We start from the raw sequence: 22,134 nt of genomic DNA, 5'->3' as shown, positions 1-22,134 counted from the left end.
TTGCTATTACATGGATCTCACAACTTTTTACGGTAGAATAACTGATTGTGAGAATTGCTACATTTTACAAGTGTTGTTTTTTATGGTATTCCATTTACTGTTGACTTTAAAAATGGACAGTATAGTGTGGACATTACCTGCATTGTACACATATACCTCGGGGTAAGATTCAAAACATGAGCCAGTATATGGTGCAGTGATTTTTCGTTTTTATGATCGTCTAAACACGGTTCATCATCATCATTAACAATCCATATTCGGCTTACTATTCAGCACGAGTCTCCTCTCGGAATGAATGAGAGGGGTTAGGCTAAAAGTCTACCACGCTAGCCCAATGCGGATTAACTCCGCACACGTAGAGCGCAGAGAATTAAGAAAATTCTTAGGTATGCAGGTTTCCTCACGATGTTTTTATTTCCCCGTTTAAAAGACGTATAATGCCTGCAGAAGTAAACCGTAGGTCGTGTGTCTGATCATACAAGCCAGCATGGTTTTTTTTTAAACTTGAATTTAAAAAAATCGCTTTTGGTCTGATCGTTATATCTGTTTATCGACTAGGATATAAGTGACTGACCATTCCAGTATAATACTGGATACAAATAAAATGTCTTTTCTGTGGTCCGAATCTGAGGTCATTCACCTCTCTGCTACACTGTAGTCTATACCGACATATTATTGATACTGCAATATTATTATCGCAATGTGCGGGTATATTATGTAACCGCGTTTTCATTAATTAACATATTGGAATCGAAGCCGTACGCGGATTCGCTGACACGTATAATACAAATACGGGTATGTTTTGTACTCGACTAGATTGTATTTTATTTGTATGGATCGCAACATGTAGTTTTTAATAAATTTTGTACATAATTCATATTTTAACTGTCTTACCGATCTTATTATTAGTCCATCCATTATTAATCAAAAAAAAAATTGGATTCATGTGGGTCGTGACATATAATAAAAATGTTAAAGACGATATTTCTTAATACATAGTGAAATTGTGTAATTTAATATCCTTTCAGCTATGACTTGCTGGCTTAGAAACATTAGAAAATCCAGCAAAACCCAGTAGCATCGCTTGCATTGTCCCATTTTCGTTCGTTTCATTAAGGATATTAAATGATCACGGAAACATTCACTTTGAGTTTTTCAGACCAGTCTACAATTACCTCTGTACTGAAATAGAGTAAAATAAGAAACTTAAATCCAACTAATTCTAATAGTTATACAAATCATGCCCACATGGAACGGTTGCAAGAATACCTACTGGCTGCACTAGCCTGGACATCCAGGCTGATTATTTACGCGTAAAATTGACCGTTACGAAAACGAGTTACAGTTTTAGAACTGTAGTTTTAGAACTCCAGCAAATTTTATATTAGCTGCTTTAATAGGATATTACCAAATTTGAATAGGCAGGGAGAACAACATGAGCAGATAAGGAGAGTGTTAATCGATTGTCAAGGAATTCCTTAACCCTACATCCATTGGTCACAAGTCCTGGACTTTTCTCGGAGTTGTTCTCTCTGCTACGCAATGGACCCGGCACAGTAAATCCATAGATTGCTAACATATATTCGTCTCTAAGTATAGATTGCAAAGACATTCCAGCACATTGTGTTTACTGCGTTTAAAGTTTAATTTCAATTCTACCCACATTTACTGCATAAGCAGGTCAATATGCCTACTCTGTATTATGTTAGTAGGTTAATAAATAGCATCGTCCGCGTGAGCTGAGTCGAGGTTTACTGACCTCCGACCAGCGGATCGATTGCAAATAAAGGTTAATTATTACTTTGCATTGTTCCCATTTCCAACGCAATCAAGAGACTGTCAAACAATGAAATAGAAATAGAAATCAACACGAGCACGACAAAACATTAATTTTGTGTGTAATATACTAATTTAATGTATGAAGTTCACAGTAAAACTAACTGTGTTTTGTGTTGCATCATGGTTAGGCTTAATTTAAATGAGTATTTTGTAGAATAATAAATAAATAAATAAAATAAAAATAAATGATCTCAATTCCAGTACTTTTATTCTGCAAAAAACAGATTTATTACGAACTGTATTTGACTTATTTTTGAATCTCTCAAAAATTAATACTTTTTCTTATTTAACCTTATGTCACTTTATGTACATCTAAGTTTATTAAAAACTTTGTGAGGAAATCCTACTAATATTATAAACGCGAAAGTTTGTATTGATGTAGGTTTGTTACTATACTACTATATATATTGATGTAGGCTTACTTTTTAATTAGAAAAAATCCAGTAATTCCCGAGATTTGCGAAAACCTGATGATTTTTTGGTATGAATTTTTGTTACTCTTTCACGCCTCAACTACTGAACTGAATCACTTGAAACTTGAAGTAGAGATAGAATATAGTCTGGATTAACGCATAGACTACTTTTAATCCCGAAAAAAATCATGGTTCCCAAGGGATATGTGAAAAACTAAATTCCACGTCGACAAAGTCGCGGGCGTCCGCTAGTTTTTAATAAACTTAGTTTACTTTTCTTAGTAAACTTTAAATTAAAGTTAGGATAAGGATAGCATAGCAGTCTCGACCGAAACACTCACAACTTCAGACACTGAATTAAATAAGGTATTAAATAATAATAATTATTTTTTAGATGACTTGCTATAACTAAGAATGTTTCTGGAATCTAAACCTGAACCTAACCATGATAAACATAATAACTTCCAATGCTTCCAATATTATTAAAACCCTACCCTATAAAAGTTCCAAACACAGTACGCCAATTGAATGTAATGCCAGTTTTAAGGCTCTTTCTAAAGAATTCAAACGCTTGTTCTCTCACAAACTTGCCTCATAAAAACTCATGTGCCTCCTTTTCCAAAGTAGAATTTCGTTCGTAGAACTTCGTAGAACTTGTAACTACGAGAGAATTACTCGTAGCAATCGTAGCACACAGCTACGTAATATTCAAAGGAAACTTTAATTTAATATAAATATTATTGTCTCTACTTCTACAAGCTCGGTGTACATTAGATAATTACTTTCTTTAATTAGTAAATAAACCCATTTCCTGATCAAACTAAAGCAATTAAATAATCTTTTAATAACATACCATGGTGTTGTCTTTAATCTTATGGAATTTAACTTGACAATATTTGAGTCAATCAATATCAATTTATCAATATATTATTTGAAATTTAAGCCTAGATACTAGACGGCCTCCGTGGCGCAGTGGTATGTGCGGTGGATTTACAAGACGGAGATCCTCAGTTCGATCCCCGGCTGGGCTGATTGAAGTGTTCTAAATTTGCCCAGGTCTGGCTGGTGGAAGGCTTCGGCCGTGGCTAGTTACCACCCTACCGACAGAGACGTACTGCCAGGCGATTTAGCGTTCCGGTACGATGTCGTGTAGAAACCGAAAGGGGTGTGGATTTTCATCCTCCTCCTACCAAGTTAGCCCGCTTCCATCTTAGATTGTATCATCACTTACCATCAGGTTTGTAGTCAAGGGCTAACTTGTAAAGAATAAAAAAAATGTATGCTTAATAGCATGGCTATCAATTATCATCAATGTTTATTCAATATACGAGTATTTAGAAGCTTCTCATTTTGGATCAATATTGAATATCACAAAAACGGAGAAGGGGCGCGTCTCAGTCTACGTTACATTCATTTTTATAGCGGAAATTTCGCAAAGATGTCCCGTCTCCTATTTAATCCTCTTCCAAGAAAGTCTTTATAAAAGTAAACGACAGGCAGAAAATTCACGGAGCGAGAAAATTCGGATGAAAATTGATGCCTCGTCGAATTACGCGCGGTGATAAATGATTACCGGCTTATCGAATAAAAAGAAAACATAAAGGGGACATTTAATCATCCATTTTTATTTGAATAAAGCTATAAACACGGCTTTATACAAAAAGAACTAACTGAGCTTTGAGAAAGGGAGGATCGATAATTAAATTTAGAACCTAGGCACTTTGATAAGAATTTTTTGTAAATAATGTATAACGTATAAATCTGCGTACCTGAGAATTTTCTTAATTCTTGAGATGAGTGAAGCAAACTTCACACTTCTTAAGAATTGGGCCAGCATGGTGGACTATTGGCCTAACCCCTCTAATTCTGAGAGGAGACTCGTGCTTAACAGTGAGCCGAAAATGGGTCGCTAATGATGATGATGATGATGATGATACGTATGAACCTTCTTCTTAATACACTATCTAATGGTGAAAACTGCATTAAAGAAAATCTTGCTATATTTGTGAATGTAATTTTACCTGATTCTTTAGATACGAGTACAAGGGAGCATAATGCTCCAAAGAAACGCTCCTATAAAAAAATATTGTAAACTAGTAAAGTAATTTCAATATCTGTATATGAAAAATGTGTTTTTTTTATTTTTACACCTATTTAGATTTGCGTGTTAAGTTAAAAATAATTCAGATTTCCAAGTAAATTAATTGTTTACTAATCTTTTTATTACTTTTTACACAAAATATCTAATGATCTGCTTGACAGTATCCAAATCAGATAAGGTGAATATAAAACCATTTTAGTAGGCTAATCGATGTTTTACATGAAACAGTTATCAAACTTAAAGTTTAATAACCTTACAAAACTATTTTGAAATTAAAAAGAGATGAATTAAAGTATGATTAATTCACTCTCCACGAACTTAGGTGTATTTATATAACAGTGCGTGTTGCCAGTTCCGAGACTTGGTCGCTAACTATTGGTCTTATAAGAAGGCTCAGAGTCACACAGGGGGCGATGGAACGAGCTATTCTAGGAATATTTCTGCGTGATCGAATCAGAAATGTAGAGATCCGCAGAAGAACTGAAGTCACCGACATAGTTCAACGTGTCCCGAAGCTGAAGTGGCAATGGGTGGGGCACATAAATCGAAAAGCCGATGGACGTGGAGTCCCAAGGTGCTGGAATGGCGACCCCGCACTAGAAAGCGCAGTGATGGTTGACCGCCTACCAGGTGACGTCATCAAGCGACTCGCAGGGTTTCGCTGGAAGCAGGCGGCTCAGGATCGTGATACAAAAGGCCTATGATCTGCAGTGGGCGTCCATCGGCTGATATGATGATGATATCAGAGACTAGCAGACACCCTGTGGTTTCACCCACGTAGTTCCCGTTCCCGTGGGAATACGGGGATAAAACAGTCAGCCTATGACTCTATGATACTCGCAAATAACGTGGCTTTCTATTGGTAACAGATTTTTTTTTACCCACCAGTTTGATTTAATGCGGATGATAATTTTGAACGATCACTATCAGATTATGTAAATGAATATGATCAGGACCGACTTCTTAATATCCGAGGGACGGAGTTGTAACACTTCAACTTCGGGCTGAGAATTTTCACTGACAATTGCTTTTGAAATTTGAAATTGCAATTGGAATAAAGCTCAATTTAATAATCCGACCAAGGACTTCAACCCAAGACCTCGTGTTCCGAAACCACATAAGATATCACTGAGCCAACGAGGTACACGATTGTTAATATATATTTAACGCCCCACAAAACGAAACCCTCGAGAGTTAGCGTATACAAAGAGTCCATATTACTGTATAATATATCGGAGTAAATTTTTCCCCCGGCTTCTTCAATCTAACTTGGTGTTATTTTCGTATCACGAAATTGAAATTCAAGATTGTCAGGAGAATAGCAAACTCTGAGGAGATATTTTGTTTGCCGCGGGCATCGACTTTGTTCACTTTGGCTGTCGAGAAATACTTTCTAGCGGTATTCTTCCCAAATTTCAGCTAGAAATCGAAAAAGAATTCTGAGACATGTGTAGGAGGTAAATCAGCTACATTGTTCGCCTTTTGCTTTCTATTTACACGGTGTTTCTAGTCAATAGAATCTTTTGCTGGAGTTTGTTTGATTTGTTATTTTTGTTATAAATTACGTAAGGTTTCAATCGTGCAAAGACGACGTAAGCGTTTTTTTTGCAAAGAGTTTTTTTATATAGTCAAAGGTTCAAATATCATTCCTTGTAAAAAATTGTGTATTTTATATCTCTCATGATAAGTTTAAAACTACAATAAATATTATAAAGTGTTTACACGCTAAGTATTTAATTCCCATTGAAATATTTTTTAAATTAAGCAGAACAATGACTCTAAACTTTATATTGATACTAGATAATATTATAAAGAGGTAGAGTTTGTGGTATTGTAGGGGATAATCTCTGGATATACTTATTTGTTATTTGTGAGTATTATATAGACTATATTTTATTCCCGTAAACGAAAAAGGAACGGAAACTACGTGGGTGAAACTGTGGGGCGTCTACTATAAATTACTAGCTGACGCCACGTAGTTTCACTGGGCTATCTAACACTGAAAACATTTTTCAAATAGTACCAGTAGTTCTTGAGATTACCGCGTTCAAGCAAACGAACAAACAATTTCTTTAGCTTTATAATATTGGTATAGATTCTAAAACATCTGTAATGTCCACGCAATTGAACTCTACATGTGTAAAACAACAAACAACAGCAAAGAAATAAAGTAATAAGAATAAACACAATAAAATTAAACATATGTTAAAAAAATGCTTTATAATTTTAAAAAATACTTTCTAAAATGTCGAAGGTATAAAGAATCTTTTGGTTTCCGATCATCCAATTACCATTAGCAAGCGTACAGCAATTCGCAATATCACGTTAGATATTTTCCATTTAATTTTACTTCAATACTTCGCGTGGTTTAAACACGTTATCGCTTATAGACCTTCTTTTCTATTTTTATTCTCCGAGAGACTTAACACTTCATCGCTTTTAGTGTGGCAGTGAAACGAGCGTTTTATTAAAAGCGAAATAGACTAACGAGAATAGAAAAAAAAACAAACAAACACTTATATCAAGGAGCGTAATTAACATGCTCTAGAAGATACTATGGTCATCGGTGTAATTACGCATTTTTTTATGTATTAATTACTATATTTGACGATATCCCTGGCGCAGTTTTTAGTGCTGTGGTTCTCAAAAGAAACGTCCTGGGTTCGAGTCCCATCACGACATTCGAGTCAGTTTTAATTGGCTCAGGTCAGTTCTGGTGGTATTATTTCGTGGCTAGCTACCACCCTTCTGGCATAGACGTACCGCCAAGCAATTTAGAGGATCCAATCCCATAGGATGTCACGTAGAAACCGATGGAAGTACTTAGAATACACTTGTACCTCTTCCAAGTTAGTCCACTTCCATCTTAGACTTCTTCATCACTTAACATAAGGTGTGTTTACTTAACGCAGACAAGGGCTAACATCGACGAGCGATAAATAGCGCATTGTAAGACTCCTAGCAAATATAGACTTTGTTATGCAATGATTTTCTACTTAACATTAAGAGGACCTTTTGTTACACGCTTGATTCGTCGAAAGAAATTACACGCAGATACGCAAAATTTATACCTAGTAATTTTTACTATGAATGTGACACAATGCACAGGATTTTCTCTTCAATTTTCCGCTTAGAACCGTTGTCTATGACCGCATTTCCCCGCTGGTTTTATGGCCTCGAGTCCGATCTCCTCTCATCACTCTTCGCTATCTAGCGCTATCCAGGGCCGCGATCACACATTTACATAAAATATTACGGGTCTCGAGACGTTTGACCTTCCACTAAAACAATGCTTTCACATCTTATCCTTGAAGCGTCGCCCTTGTTATACGAGTACGAAACTGGTACAAAACGTTTATTTTGTACAATTTGTTCTATTTGTTAAGAGACCTCAGTAACAGGGGTAGGTTTGGTTTTTACTCTTCGTTTTCTGATCCATCAACAACCCATATTCGGCTCACTGCTCGAGTCGAGTCGAATCTCCTCTCAGAATGAGAGGCTTAAGCCAATAAATAGTCCACCACGCTGGATCAATGCGGATTGGCAGACTTCACACACGCAGAGAGTTAAGAAAATTTTCTGGTATGCAGGTTTCCTCACGATGTTTTTCCTTTACCGTTTGAGACATGTAATAAATATTTAATATCTTAAAATGTACACAACTGCAAGGTTGGAGGTGCATGCCACGGACTGGATTCGAACGTACACCCTCCACGCTATCACGGTTCGGCTAAATTAGATATTTTAAGCACTTCTTAAATGATCGTCTTCAAATAAATCTTATCGGATTTTTCAGCTTCATATATCAATTAGAGAGTATAACTTTGTATATAATATGAGAGTAGTCTGGTATTTAAACGTGATATAGTAAATCACGGAAATTAGTTATAGCGTTTCTGTTCTGTGCAGTAAATAAATATTCAACATTTTTTCAATATATAATATTTATACAATACTAGCTGACGCCCTGCGGTTTCACCCGCGTAGTTCCTGTGAGAAAATGGATATGAAATATAGTGGCTTTCTAGTGGTAAAAGAATTTTTAAAATTGGTTTAATAGATCCAGGAATCTCTGGATCTATTAAACCAATTTTAACCCAACCAACCCCTACAACACCAACAACTTTATATCTTTATAGTATTAGCATAGATTTTTTCTAAATTTCCTTCATCATTTATACTATATGACATATACAGAGCAAACTCTAAACACAAATACAACCTATAAATAAACGGATTGATAATACTGCTCAAACATCAAATAGAGTATTGAGTTATACAGAAACGTTGTAATATGCTTACTCTATAACGAGAACTGAAGCTCAAATATGAGCTCGCATCGATCGAGCGTGGAGGCAAAGGCCCGAAGCTATTGTATTGAGGATTTGCGCTGCAATGAACCGACTAAATGCTGTACAGTTAATGAAGATTTCGTGTAACGTAGACTGTGAGTGAATATATACAGAACCCTTCCTTTGTTGATTTATTGATACCCTACTTTACTATTTATTGGATTGTCAGTGTTAATAAAATTCTAACTAAGTTCAAAGATGGTGGAGGTTTTATTATTTCTCTTCGTTATGTTTTTTATTTATTCTTTACAAGTTAGCCCTAGACTACAATCTCATCTAATGGTAAGTGATAATGCAATCTAAGATGGGAACGGTCTAATTGTTAGGAGTAAGATGAAAATTGACATCCCTTTAGCTTTCTACACATCGTACCGGAACGGTATATCGCTTGGCGGTACGTTTTTGCCGGTAGGGTGGTAACTAGCCACGGCATAAGACTCCCACCAGCCAGACTTGGACCAATTAAATAAAATAATATTTAAACAATAGCGGACGCCCGTGATTTCGTTTACGTGAAATTCAGTTGTTCGCAAATCCCGCGGGATTCGGGAACCAAGGATTTTTCTGGATTAAAAGTAGCATATATCCACCTCCACTTCCAGGAGGTTGTGGAAGTGGATATATGTTGTGAAGTTTCAACATTTTTGTATATCTCAATACTCTATTTGATGTTTGGGCAGTATCATCAATCATATAGAACAACATTTAGCACTCGAATAAATCTAAATTAATAACAGCGGTGCAGACTATTTGTTACGTGTGCTCGGAGGAATCCCGCACGCTCCGTCACTTATATTACGTGAGCGAATAGAAGTGCACGCAATACGTTGACCGGCATCGTTAATATTTATCCAAAGAAGTCCTATTTGATATTAACTTCAACTACACACTTTCCTAAAAAAAGGGTCTGAGAGATAGTCGAACGGACAACGACACGATCTTATTCATTCCTTCATTACATATTTTTAGATAAGGAGCTTTGAAAAGATAAGCGAGTCTCAGTGGCTTGGATATTGCAACAAAATGGAGCTCGTCGTCAACTATTTATGTGTGTGTATATATGTTTATTTATTTATGTGTGTGTATATATTTTTTTAAGAGCCGTGATAGCCCAGTGTATATGACCTCTGCCTCCGATTCCGAAGGGTGTGGGTTCGAATCCGGTCCGGGGCATGCACCTCCAACTTTTCAGTTATGTTCATTTTAAGAAATTAAATATCACTTGTCTCAATCGGTGAAGGAAAACATCGTGAGGTGAACCTGCATACCAGAGAATTATTTTAATTCTCTGCGTGTGTGAAGTCTGCCAATCCGCATTGGGCCAGCGTGGTGGACTATTGGCCTTATCCCTCTCATTCTGAGAGGAGACTCGAGCTCAGCAGTGAGCCGAATATGGGTTGATGACGACGACGATGATATATGTTTATTTGCCCGTAAATAAAAAGGCCACATAGAGCAACATTTAGCACTCGAATAAATCTAAATTAATAACAGCGGTGCAGACTATTTGTTACGTGTGCTCGGAGGAATCCCGCACGCTCCGTCACTTATATTACGTGAGAGCAAACAAATGCGTGTAATACGTTGTCGGGCGCCGCTAATATTTGCACGAATGTAGTTGCTGGCAACGGCGATGCTTTTCAGTATATCATCCGTTTATATAAAGTTATTGTTATGTTATATTATGCCTCCATCTCCAAGCATATATTTTGTCTAAAATCTTAGTGACTTAGTATATGTTTTAATAAATGGCGGAGTAACAAGTAAAACCTCATATATTATTACTTTATTTTGGCTTATTGCAAGGCCAAGGATTCGTATAGGAGAGGGTATATGGAGTATAAGCCCCGCAATGCTGCTGGTTTTGATATGTGATAGTGTTTAAATGTTTAACGTATATTCCCTGTATTATATTACTATCAGATGTTAGTGATACAGGATCCGATCAGATTTATGTGGTACAGAGGCCGACATTAAAATAATAAAAAAACCTATCATATTTGAATAATAGGTTTTAGTGAATAGGTAACTTTACATCAAGATACAGTAAATACACTGTTTATCAATACATCAATACATATCAGTAAAGTTAAAGCGTTTAATTTAGGTTAAAGTCTGTAGTTTTTTTCCCCACCGCTGAAAGCGAAAAAAGTATATGACCTCTTTCTATCATGTAATCAATGCCGCTTTAGTAACTGCAAATTTAGCATTCCGGGTTCCCCTACTATAAGAAGAGAATATTCCTCGCCTATGTTTTATTAATGTTGACCGCTCGGTGTTTTATTTGTGTATTCGTATATTTTCCTATTATGACGTCACATATTACTGTACAATTTTCATACCATAAACATCAACGGTAGGTATAGTCAGAAAGAAAAAACAAGAAAAATAGATTTATATTGTAGAATACTACAATACCTCTTTTAATCCAACTTTATTCGTATAAGCTGTCTCTGTTTAGCTTATTACCATTTTGCGAAAATATAACTACATATTCTTAAATAAAAAAAACATTATGTAAGACTTTACCCCATACAAATCCTGGCAAAAGATTTTAGCGTTCCGCGAACATAATTCTAAAAACACGTTGTTATCTATCCAATAAATTGTCCCAAGTTTTCCTCCTCCTTTGTCCCACTGCACGCCGCGCATCGCGTGGTGTTCGAGACTCTGGAATTTACATATTAATGGTTTTGTGCAGTTTGTCAGAATGTCGTGTCTGCATTTTTAGATGCAACTTGAAAATTTGCACACGTATTTCCCGAGTTTCTAAAACTGTAATGCCTAAAATTATCCATTTTTGCCTTTTTTAATGGCCCACAGCTGAGATAGACTTTCCTCATAGGAGAGCATATGTAACTAAAACCCATCACGATGCTCCAATATAGGAGGGATGGTATAAATATTTTACTTTTAGACCCAGGATTCGAACCCAAGTCCTTATGATCCGAAGCTGGCGAAGAGGCAATGATTTCATCCGCTAGACATGTCGATAATGGTTGACTTATAGTAGGGGAGTCTAAATACCAAAATTGCAGTTACTAAACCATAGGTCTCTGCGCGTACATATAATAAAATAAAATAAGCCTTTAATACTGCTGGTTAGTTACACTTACATTTTTAAGCATAGGTATACATAATTCTTATTCATTAGCAGCTTGTCCTTCGACACAGGCCTCCCCTAAAGGTCTTTACTTTTCTCTGTCCCTCGCCATTCTCATCCATTCAGGACCGGCGACCTTTTTAAAATCATCCTCCCAACGTTTCACCTGCCTGCGCATACATAAATTAAAAAGCTATAAATATTCGTAAACATTGACTCTTGCACTATGCAATTTGTGTAGCTTTTCTTTTTTCATTGATCTTTATCATCTTGAAACTTACTGCCACTAAACGTGTACAATAAATCCCTATTGTCGCGGCGCATTAATTAAATGGAATCCCCAAGAACACTCCGACGATTTGTTAATTTTCCGCAGTTTCCCGACGCTCGCGGATTTCCTTTGATTAAAATTTGTTTTCAATTTATTGAAATAGCGCCGGCTATCGCGATCAAATTAAACTTCGAAGTTCTGAAACTGTACTTTTCCAACTTATTCCACTGCGGATACGAAATTAACTATGTAATTTCAATAAATTGAAAACTAATTACGTTTTCAATTTAGTAAATGATTGGCTACTGATCTAGTGATCTAGTAAAATAAATAAATCAGTTTGTTTCTTTTAAAATATTTGCGATGAGAAATGTACATAGGTAACTTAAATTCCTTGAAATATTTGCTTATAAAGAAAATGCGTCGGAAAATTAATAACAATTATATTTATTAATACCAAAAGACTCCAGGGTCAATAGGGAGCGTTTTTACAATTGAACACCTATTAAGTTAATTTACTGACTGAGAGAATAACCTTGGTACGATCTTCCTGTCAACAAAATTTATTAAAAACCAGCTGATTTACAGACCTCCAAGTTCCAAGTTCTCTGATGTCTACAATTAAGATTAAAATCAAGTTAAAAAATAAATAAAATACTTGATCTTATTTTATGCATTTTTAATAACTTCGTGTTTATAGCATTACACAGAGTAATGTAATGAGAATCGTCGTACCTACTCTGAAACGTTTATTAGTTTAGCAGCACCGTCGCAATTGAGTTACTCGCAGAGTGAGGTCTGTTTATCTGGTAAATAACCAATAAGTGGCTCTGTCATACAAAGGATCGTTAACTGGTACTAACTACTATAATGAACTAGCAGACGCCCGCAGTTTCACCCGCGTAGATAATTTTCCCGTGGGAATACAGTGATGAAAAATTTGCCTTGAATTACCCAAATAAGTGGCTTTCTATTGGCAAAACTTTTTAAAATCGATTCAGTTACACTAACCTTATAACCTCGTCGTCATCAACCCATATTCGGCTCACTGCTGAGCTAGAGTCGCCTCTCAGAATGAGAGGGGTAAGGCCAATAGTCCACCACGCTGGCCTAATGCGGATTGGCATTCTTCACACACGCAGAGAATTAAGATAATTCTCTGGTATGCAGGTTTCCTCACGATGTTTTCTTTCATCGATTGAGACACGTGATATTTAATTTCTTAAAATGCACACAAATGAAAAGTTGGAGGTGCATGTCCCGGGCTGGATTCGAACCCACACCTTTCGCCAGCGGAGGCAGAGGTCATATCCACTGGGCTATCACGGATCATATAACCTCACAAACTTACAAACTTTGCTTTTTTGTGACATTAAGTGCTAGCGGACGCCCGCGATTTTTTTAGCGTGGAATTCAGCTTTTCACAAATACCGCTGGAATCTGGAAAATAAAGTCCATTTTTATTCCAAATTTCAGCCAAATCGCTTCAGTAGCCGCAGTGTAAATGAGGAACAAACATAGACACAACCTTTCGCCTTTATAACATTACCGTGATATAGATAAATAATGCGGAGAGGAAATCTATTAATAGAGTAATATCGCAGGTCAATACCGCGACGTTGAAGTGGGAGTGCACTCTTACTTGCCGTCTCATTCTCTCCCATCTGAGATGCGTAACACGGATGCCGCAGGAAATAAGCCTTCTTTTTTTTAATCTTATTTTTCGTAGTTTCCCCCCATCGTAATAGATGATGCAGCTAAAGATACTGGCAAAGAATATGTAATATGCTTTAAGCAGATTAAACTCATACTAATATTATAAAGAGGTAAAAATTAAGAGTTTATAAATAATGAATATTTTTTTCCAATAGTAAGCTACGTTATTTGTAAGTGTCATAGGCTATATATTTCCCTGTACTCTCACGGGAGCGGGAACTACGCGGGTGAAATCGAGGGGCTTTGACTAGTCTATACTAAAAATAATATGAAGTGGTAAAGTTTGTGATGTTGTAGGAGATAATACTGGATCTACTAAGCCGATGTTGATTATTTTTTATGAATAGTACTAAGCTACGTTATTTATGAGTGCAATAGGCTATATATATTTTTCCCCTGTATTCCGTTTCGTTCCTGTAGAACGGTAACTGCGCAAGTGAAACCGCGTGTCCGCTAGCAGGTAAATAAAAAGGCAAGAGAATGAAAATAATTTGAAAAATTTAATATTAACGTATTAAGTAATCTACATTAACATTACTTAATACATAGTACCCATAGATTTACGATTCGGTACGTAATACCTACCTACCTACACAATTTGTGAAACTTTAGAAATCCTGAAATTTATCCTAAAATGTATAAAAAATGAATTATACAAACCTTGATTTATAAATAAATCCAAGCACTAAACGTGATCCATCCCAGAATAAATTTCCGCTTAAGCCTACGGATCTAGCCTCTATCCTTCGCATAAAAATCATAAAACGGATAGTGCTGGCTTGTTAGAAAACGAAGGCGTATAAAACGACGTTTTATTCGTATCGTAGGAAAAAATAAATGCTATACATGGATTTGATCCCATTTGTTTCTCAATATCAGAGGAAATTGCAACACTTTTTCAAGGAAACAAGGCGACAAGGGAATCCATGTAGTGAAATGGAAATTGAATGAGAAACGAATTTGTGATCTCTATACATAGGACATGTATTTCAAGGAAATAGCCTGAGTTGAATCTGACCTGAATTGACTTGAAAAACATAGCTATATATTATAGAAGAAGTAATAGGTTATACAATATGTATTACGGTTAGCCTTCGATTTTGAGAGGATATTAGTCATGGCCTTTTATTTCTTTTTACTCAGTGACTGTTTTCTATGTCAGTGACAAGAAATACATTAGAAGCTGCCGGATTTGGGATTTTGGTGGCGTTATCTTGGTGTCTCAGAGCACGTAAAGCTGTCCCGAATCTTTAAAAGAGATGAGTACAGATTCTTAACTGGGGGTTCGATTAACACTGTGGTTTCTAGTTCGGGGTCGCCATTTCCCTAATTGGGACCCCAACGTCCATCGGCTACGAACTATGTGCCCCGTACATTGCCAGTTCGGCTTCGCAACAATATCTATGGATGTGTAAATATAGTGTGTGACTAGCGGACGCGTGGAAATCAATGTAAACTTTTAACCTCTATTTCACCATTTTACGGGTTGAATTCTAAAAATTGTTGAATCACGTTATATTTCGTATTTTTTTTTATGATTTATGAATAAAATTTTTAAAACTGTAACTCTAAAAATGAAGGACTTTCCATACAAACTTTCAACCCCTATTTCAACCCCTTTTATTTTAATTTTAGGGTCAAAAAGTACGTTATGTTTTGCTACAACGTTCCATTTACCATTATACCAAAATTCATCTTAATCGGTTCAGCCGTTTAACCGTGAAAAGGTAACAGACATACAGACTTACTTTCGCGTTTATAATATTATATAGTATAGATATTAGTATTGATTATATATTATTTATGATTTGTTTCAGAACCGGTAATAAATGATGGCGAGAACACGGTGTACGTCGGCAGTTGGACCGAATGCACTGCAGGGGACGGAGATCACACCACCAATATTGAAAGGTACAATAGTTATTTATAGATAAGTAGGTACTAAGCCGTCCTTTCTTTCGTACGTTCTGCAATGATCGACGAAGTGAGTGTTTTATGTATCAATCATTCGCTACGATCTCACTCACGGAATTAATTAAGAATTGCTTTTCTCATTTTTGGTTTTGAAATCTCCGTACCCGGGGTATTGTGTAAAAAAATATATACCTACCACACTAATAAACTCCTTACATAATTGGAAATTATAATGTTGACTGAAAAAAGAAATGTAATTGAAAAGGAAACTTAATTTCCTTAATTAAGAGTTGAAAGTTATTTATTTTTTACTTTACTATGTTTTAATGACACACATTATAGTAAAATTCTCTCCAAATCGTAGTTGAATGCATAGCAACAATGCTATTACTAACTAAAGTTTACTCTATGTAACCGTTATCAAAGTCCACTTTCTTGTAATAAAAACAAGTAGATAAGCGTACACCATGCACCTCCAACTTTTCAGTTGTGTGCATTTTAAGAAATTAAATATCACGTGTCTCAAACGATGAAGGAAAAACATCGTTAGGAAACCTGCATACTAGAGAGTTTTCTTAATTCTCTGAGTGTGTGAAGTCTGCCAATTCGCATTGGGCCAGCGTTGTGGACTATTGGCCTAACCCCTCTCTTTCTGAGAGGAGACTCGAGCTCAGCAGTGAGCCGAATATGGGTTGAAAATGGTGGTAAAACGTAGACCCTCATATATATGTCTATTGCTAAAGCGTTAGATCTAGCATTTTCTGTTCTGTGATCTCACCTCATATACCTACATTTGGCAGGTACTAGGTAGGCTTAGATACGTTAGATTTACGAGTCTTACTCTTAGTAGTAACAATCTAAGCTATTACATATAAATATGTAAAAATAACAATTTGTGTGTATCCAGGTTTAACATGCGACTTGAGACCGACTCCCTGGTGCACACCCCGCGCCTCGGGCTGCAGAGGCGGCAGGTGCAGTGTCGGAAGAAAGATGGCAGCTTCATAGAGCCGCTGTAAGTGTACACTTCCATTGAACAACTAGTAATAAAACTAAAACTACCCAACAACATACATACCTACTCCCATATGTAAACCAATATTATAGAAATATAAGATTTGATTGTTTGTTACGAATAGGCTACGAAACGACTGGACCAATTTTATAAATTCCTGTAACAATGGTATTTTTCAAGTTTTTTTTTAATATTATTGTAAAATAATGGTGATAAGGTAAAATTGATCTAAAGCAATAAGAATTTATATATTTCCCTTTTTTATTTTTATAATACGTAGTTAATATACGTAGTTAGTTTTAAATTATTGTAATATTTTTAAATAAAAAATATATTACACTACAAAAAAATGAGAATTTCGAAAGAGTTCTAAAAACTAAGCCAAGAACTAACATAGAACCTGTTTACGGTACTTACGGGTTTTTATTTGTAGGACGTGGGATGTGATGGGTACAAGACCTAAAAAGAAATAAAATTACGCATTTTCATATAAAGTTTGAAACTACCAACTTTACCATAAAGCACACACACTAGGAATACACAAATAAAAGTTCAGAGCGAACGGTAGAGGATATATATATCTAAGTATATTCATATCGCAATAAAACTCCGCAACGAAAGTAGTTTATATTTATTGGGAGGACCTTTTGAAAACTACGCTTGGTCGTTGGTATATTTCTTTCTTAGATTTCACTTTTATTACACAGTTTCGGGTAGAATATCTAAACAACATAAATCACACTAATATTATAAAGGCGAAGGTTTGTGTGTAAGTGTTTTTACCTCCTTTTCGTTGTGGCTACAGCAATGATTTCGCTAAAATTTTAAAATGGAAATAGTTTTTTTTCTGTATCAACACATTCGCTACTTTCGTTCTGTATTCCACGCGGACGAAGTCGCGGGCGTCCGCTAGTATATAATATATTTAATATTAAAACTAACGATGAAATTTTATTGTAAACAATTTATGAGCTTAATGGCGAAACCTTTGTCATTTAAAAATAACCCGGACAAGTGCTAGTCAGAATCGCCAACTGAAGGTTTTTTTTTTGTAGATACTTGATTATGTATCTACGAGTACTATAATATGATAATTTTATATTATTTAAATACAAATTAATTACTATGATTTTTTCTATGATTTTTCATGCCTGTATTACGTGCCAAATTTCATAGTAAAGCATTTAAGTTTCCGTACCTACTATAATATGATAAATTTATATTATTTAAAGACAAATTAATTTCTATGATTTTTTCTATGATTTTTCATAATTGTATTACGTGCCAAATTTCATAACAAGGTATTCAAGTTAACTAAGAAGTATGATTTTTTCACAGCTAAATGGGACTGTAGACTTGAATAACTCGACGCCACCGCGCGTTCCTTAGTTAAAGTGTCGTGACAGACAGACAGACAGACGGACAACAAAGTGAACCTATATGGAATACATTTTTTTCTTTTGGGAACAAATATGGTAAAGTTTTAGTTCAGCCCCTGAATTACCATAGGCATTTTGCTCCTTTCCTTTAACCTAAAGTTTTTATAATATAATTGGGAAGTTCTACTTTAAGGTATACTCGTAACTTTAAGCATTTGCCTAAAACTTGCAGAATATCTTAATATTCATCTTGGAACTTCAACTAAGTAGATAAGTTCGTTCGCGTCGTGCATTTTTATGATACCTCGTTCTTAGCTGAAGCATATTGTCGCTCGGTATTGATCGATTACCACTTCTATCCATTCTAAAGACCCTATTGCCAACAATGTTTCAGTTTTACGGGTAAAATCTTCTGTATTTTATGGGATTGTGTCTCTTTACATCCTCATCATATTTCCTTACCTTTGTAACCGACCGAATTCGACGCGTATGTATTTTTTGTTACCTCATTTCGTCATTTGTTAACCAATTTAAAAATTGTTTTGTTTTTTGAAAGAGTATACTTCCAGATTGGTGCCATTAAATTTTCATGAAAATCGGTTTAGATATTTTGTGTTAAAATGAAAATAACGAAATTGCCCTACCGCTTTCGTTACTTATGCTAGGACACACTATAAATAGAAAAATAAAATCTTTTTAACAAAAAAATTCACCGACTTCAAAAACACAAAAATAAACTGAAAAGCAATAAATAACATCGTATGTGTTACATTCTGATCTCTTTGAAGGCGGTGCCAACAACAGTTACGCATTAACTCAAGCCGTTTAAATCATGAAGTTTTAGGATTTTCAGACAGTTATTTCCCGTGGTACTTTCAGAAACGGCTTTAATTAATACACCACTGGCTTAGCACCGCCTTCATACTTGAGCTACAATTTTTTTTTTATTTTCTGATATTAATATAAATACAATCGCCTTCTTTTTTTTAAATTTCTTAATCTATACTAATATTATAAAGAGGAATTGTTTTTTTGATTGTAATGAATATTTGTTTGATTGTAATGAATAGGCTCAAAAACTACTGGAACGATTTTAAAAATTCTTTCACCATTCGAAAGCTACATTATCCACAAGTAACATAGGCTAAATTTTATTTTGGAAAAAAATAGAGTTCCGTAAGATATTTGGGTTTTTCGGACACAAGGTGTAAAAAATCAACCAGAAAAGTAGGGTAGAGGTAGGTAGGAGTAGGGTAGGGGTACGAGTAGGGTAGGGGTAGTATAGGGGTAGTTGAAAGTTTACATCGAGGTTCACGCGGACGAAGTCGCGGGCGTCGGCTAGTTTTTTATAAACAAACACTAAATTCTCAAATAAAAATTTATACTTTATCTAAAAGGCTAATCAGTTATTTGATAAAGCATATTAAAGTATGTTGGCTACAATAGGAGCTATATTTCGGTTAAGCTGCTGAAAATGAACCAGCGCTCAACATAATTGTGACCTATTTTTGAGGTCGAAACTGTAGCAGCAACTGTTTTGCAACTCGTTACCCTGTCAATACCAGCTGAGTACATAGGCCTCAAGCTAACATTCGCAATAAAGATACACTTGTTTAACATTTGCTGACAATTGTCTGATTTCCTGTTCGTGGTAATGTGCTTTCCTGAAATTCGGAAAATATATTAGCCACAGAGTAACCAGAGTGAGTCTTTACAAGCAACGTACTGAAGCCGTCTCCTTGATAACCGCATATACAAACTTTTTTCAAAATTTAACACTAACAACAATTACGTAAATGAATATAATAATCAATAATTACCAATAAACAAATACTCCATCTTATTTCTTTAGTTTTAGTGAACAGTTTTTAAAATATTTAAAAACATAAGACGCCATTGACGCGACGGTTCGTGTCGTACTGACTCGAAAATGTATTACTTTTTGATTTTTGTATTTGGAGCGGCTACGACACCGTCGTTTCCGTACGCTCCATCTGTTTATTATTGATTAATCTGTGATATTAGGCATGAATATTTTATGTACACTGACATAATATATTCCATCTTGTTCCGAATCGTAAATCTATGATATATTCATTGTTGTAGTGATAACTTCTTAGGGTACGGTAAACCGCTTCGTAACGTAACGCGTTACAGCGCCACTCCGTCTGGCTTCCATTTCTCTCACGCATAAGCAGCAGGTTAATTTATCACTTTTGTCGAGCGTCCCACGTTTCTTTTTCTTATCAATATATCTATACCAATACTACAAAGCTCAAGATTTTGATTGTTGGTTTGCTTGAACGTACTAATCTCAGGAACTACTGGTCCGATTTGAAAAATGTTTTCAGTGTTGGATAGCCTATTTATCGAGAAAGGCTATAGGCTATATTATATTCTCCCCGTATTCCTACGGGAACGAGAACTACGCGGGTGAAATCGCGTGGCGTCAGCTAGTATACAATGTTCATGATATTTTTTTGTTCTTTTTACCCTGCAATGATTAATTTACTATGTAGTTAACTGCATTTCTATATATTTTCCACCATCCTTGTTAAGTTTTATTATTAAGGAGAATTACACCCCCATGTCTCGGACAGCAAGTAAAGCCGGCCATTCTCTAAAATCATTATCACCCTAAGCCCGCCAACCCGCATGGGAGCAACTTGGTTGGTCTAATCTCTATATTTCCTCTCTTATCAAGAAGAAAATGATTATTTGAATATATAAATTTAGGAATTTTTATAGATATTGCGGGATAGCCATAGCAAATATCGGCACGACCCGCGTCTGCGTGATGAAGGAGGACTGCTCCTTGGCCGAATGGTTGCCATGGCGACCGCGGCCCGACGGCGCCCTCGTACGCACCCGCCGACTGAGGAGGCTGCCTCAAGGTATAAATAAATGAAGGAGATTTGTAGAGATGTTAAAATATTTTCAATCTATACTAATATTATAAAGAGGAAAACTTTGTTTGTATGTTTGTTTGTTTGATTGTAATGAATAGGCTTAAAAACTACTGGACCGATTTTAAAAATTCTTTCACTATTCGAAAGCTACATTATCCACAAGTAACATAGGCAAAATTATATTTTGGAAAAAAACAGGGTTCCGTAAGATATTTGAGTTATTCGGACACAAGGTGTAAAAAATCAACCAGAAAAGTAAGGTAGGGGTAGGTAGGAGTAGAGTAGGGGTAGGAGTAGGCTAGGGGTAGGCTAGGGGAAGATTAAGGGTAGGATAGGGGTAGTTGAAAGTTTACATCGCGTTTCACGCGGATGAAGTCGCGGGCGTCGGCTAGTAGAAAATAATATAATAAATATTTTCAATAGAAAATAAAATAATAGATAAATATTTTTGAATAGTTGTTTCAACTAATGAAACTATAGTTTGTTCTTCTACAAAGTGAGTTATTTCTAAAAAACGGACCTAATTAGGTCCTTTTTTATATTGAACAATTTTTGTGTATGAACTTTAAACAGTCACATTGAAAAAAGAATGTACAAGGCTAAGTTGTACATCTAGCTTAAAAACATGTACATTTAATAAGGATTCAAAAGACGTCCAACATTAGTACATTATTTTCAAAACCTTCGTCACAATTGCTATTTTCATTGCAAAAAGAGTCGATTATGTAAAAATCGTTACTTATTCTGTCACATGATTAACAGAAGAATTTAAATTGAATCTTATAATGAACAGTTCAAGTGACTAAAACAACATGGGAAGTGTATTAAAAAGACGAGTAGGTATTTAAATAAAAATAGGGTGCCACAGTCGTTCTATTTACGGGACACCCTGTATAACTTAAGTCATGTCATTATCGTCATTATATCATTCGACGTTCACTGCAGGACATAGGCCTTTTGTAGGGACTTCCAAACATCACGATCCTGAGCCGCCTGCATCCAGCAAATACCTGCGACTCGCTTGATGTCGTCATTCTACTTGGTCGGCCATCACCACATGCCATCACTCCACTTTCTATTGCGGGGTTGCCATTCCAGCACCTTGGCTCCCCAACGTCCATC

At 35.7% G+C, this 22,134-nt stretch overlaps 1 protein-coding gene across 1 annotated transcript in view; it reads left to right on the top strand.

Annotated features, from left to right (window-relative positions):
- Positions 1-22,134, top strand: part of LOC112054703 (thrombospondin type-1 domain-containing protein 7A) — a 108,390-nt gene that overhangs the window by 68,482 nt on the left and 17,774 nt on the right. Inside the window, exons 3-5 of the mRNA XM_024094569.2 lie at positions 15,613-15,706; positions 16,617-16,724; positions 20,852-20,997. Coding sequence (XP_023950337.2) covers positions 15,613-15,706; positions 16,617-16,724; positions 20,852-20,997 — 348 coding nt within the window. The remainder of the gene's footprint in view (positions 1-15,612; positions 15,707-16,616; positions 16,725-20,851; positions 20,998-22,134) is intronic.

Source organism: Bicyclus anynana, chromosome 11 (genome assembly GCF_947172395.1).
Source record: "Bicyclus anynana chromosome 11, ilBicAnyn1.1, whole genome shotgun sequence".
Lineage (NCBI taxonomy): Eukaryota > Metazoa > Arthropoda > Insecta > Lepidoptera > Nymphalidae > Bicyclus > Bicyclus anynana.
Note: the sequence above shows the minus strand (reverse complement) of the source record. Positions and strands in the feature narration are given on the sequence as shown.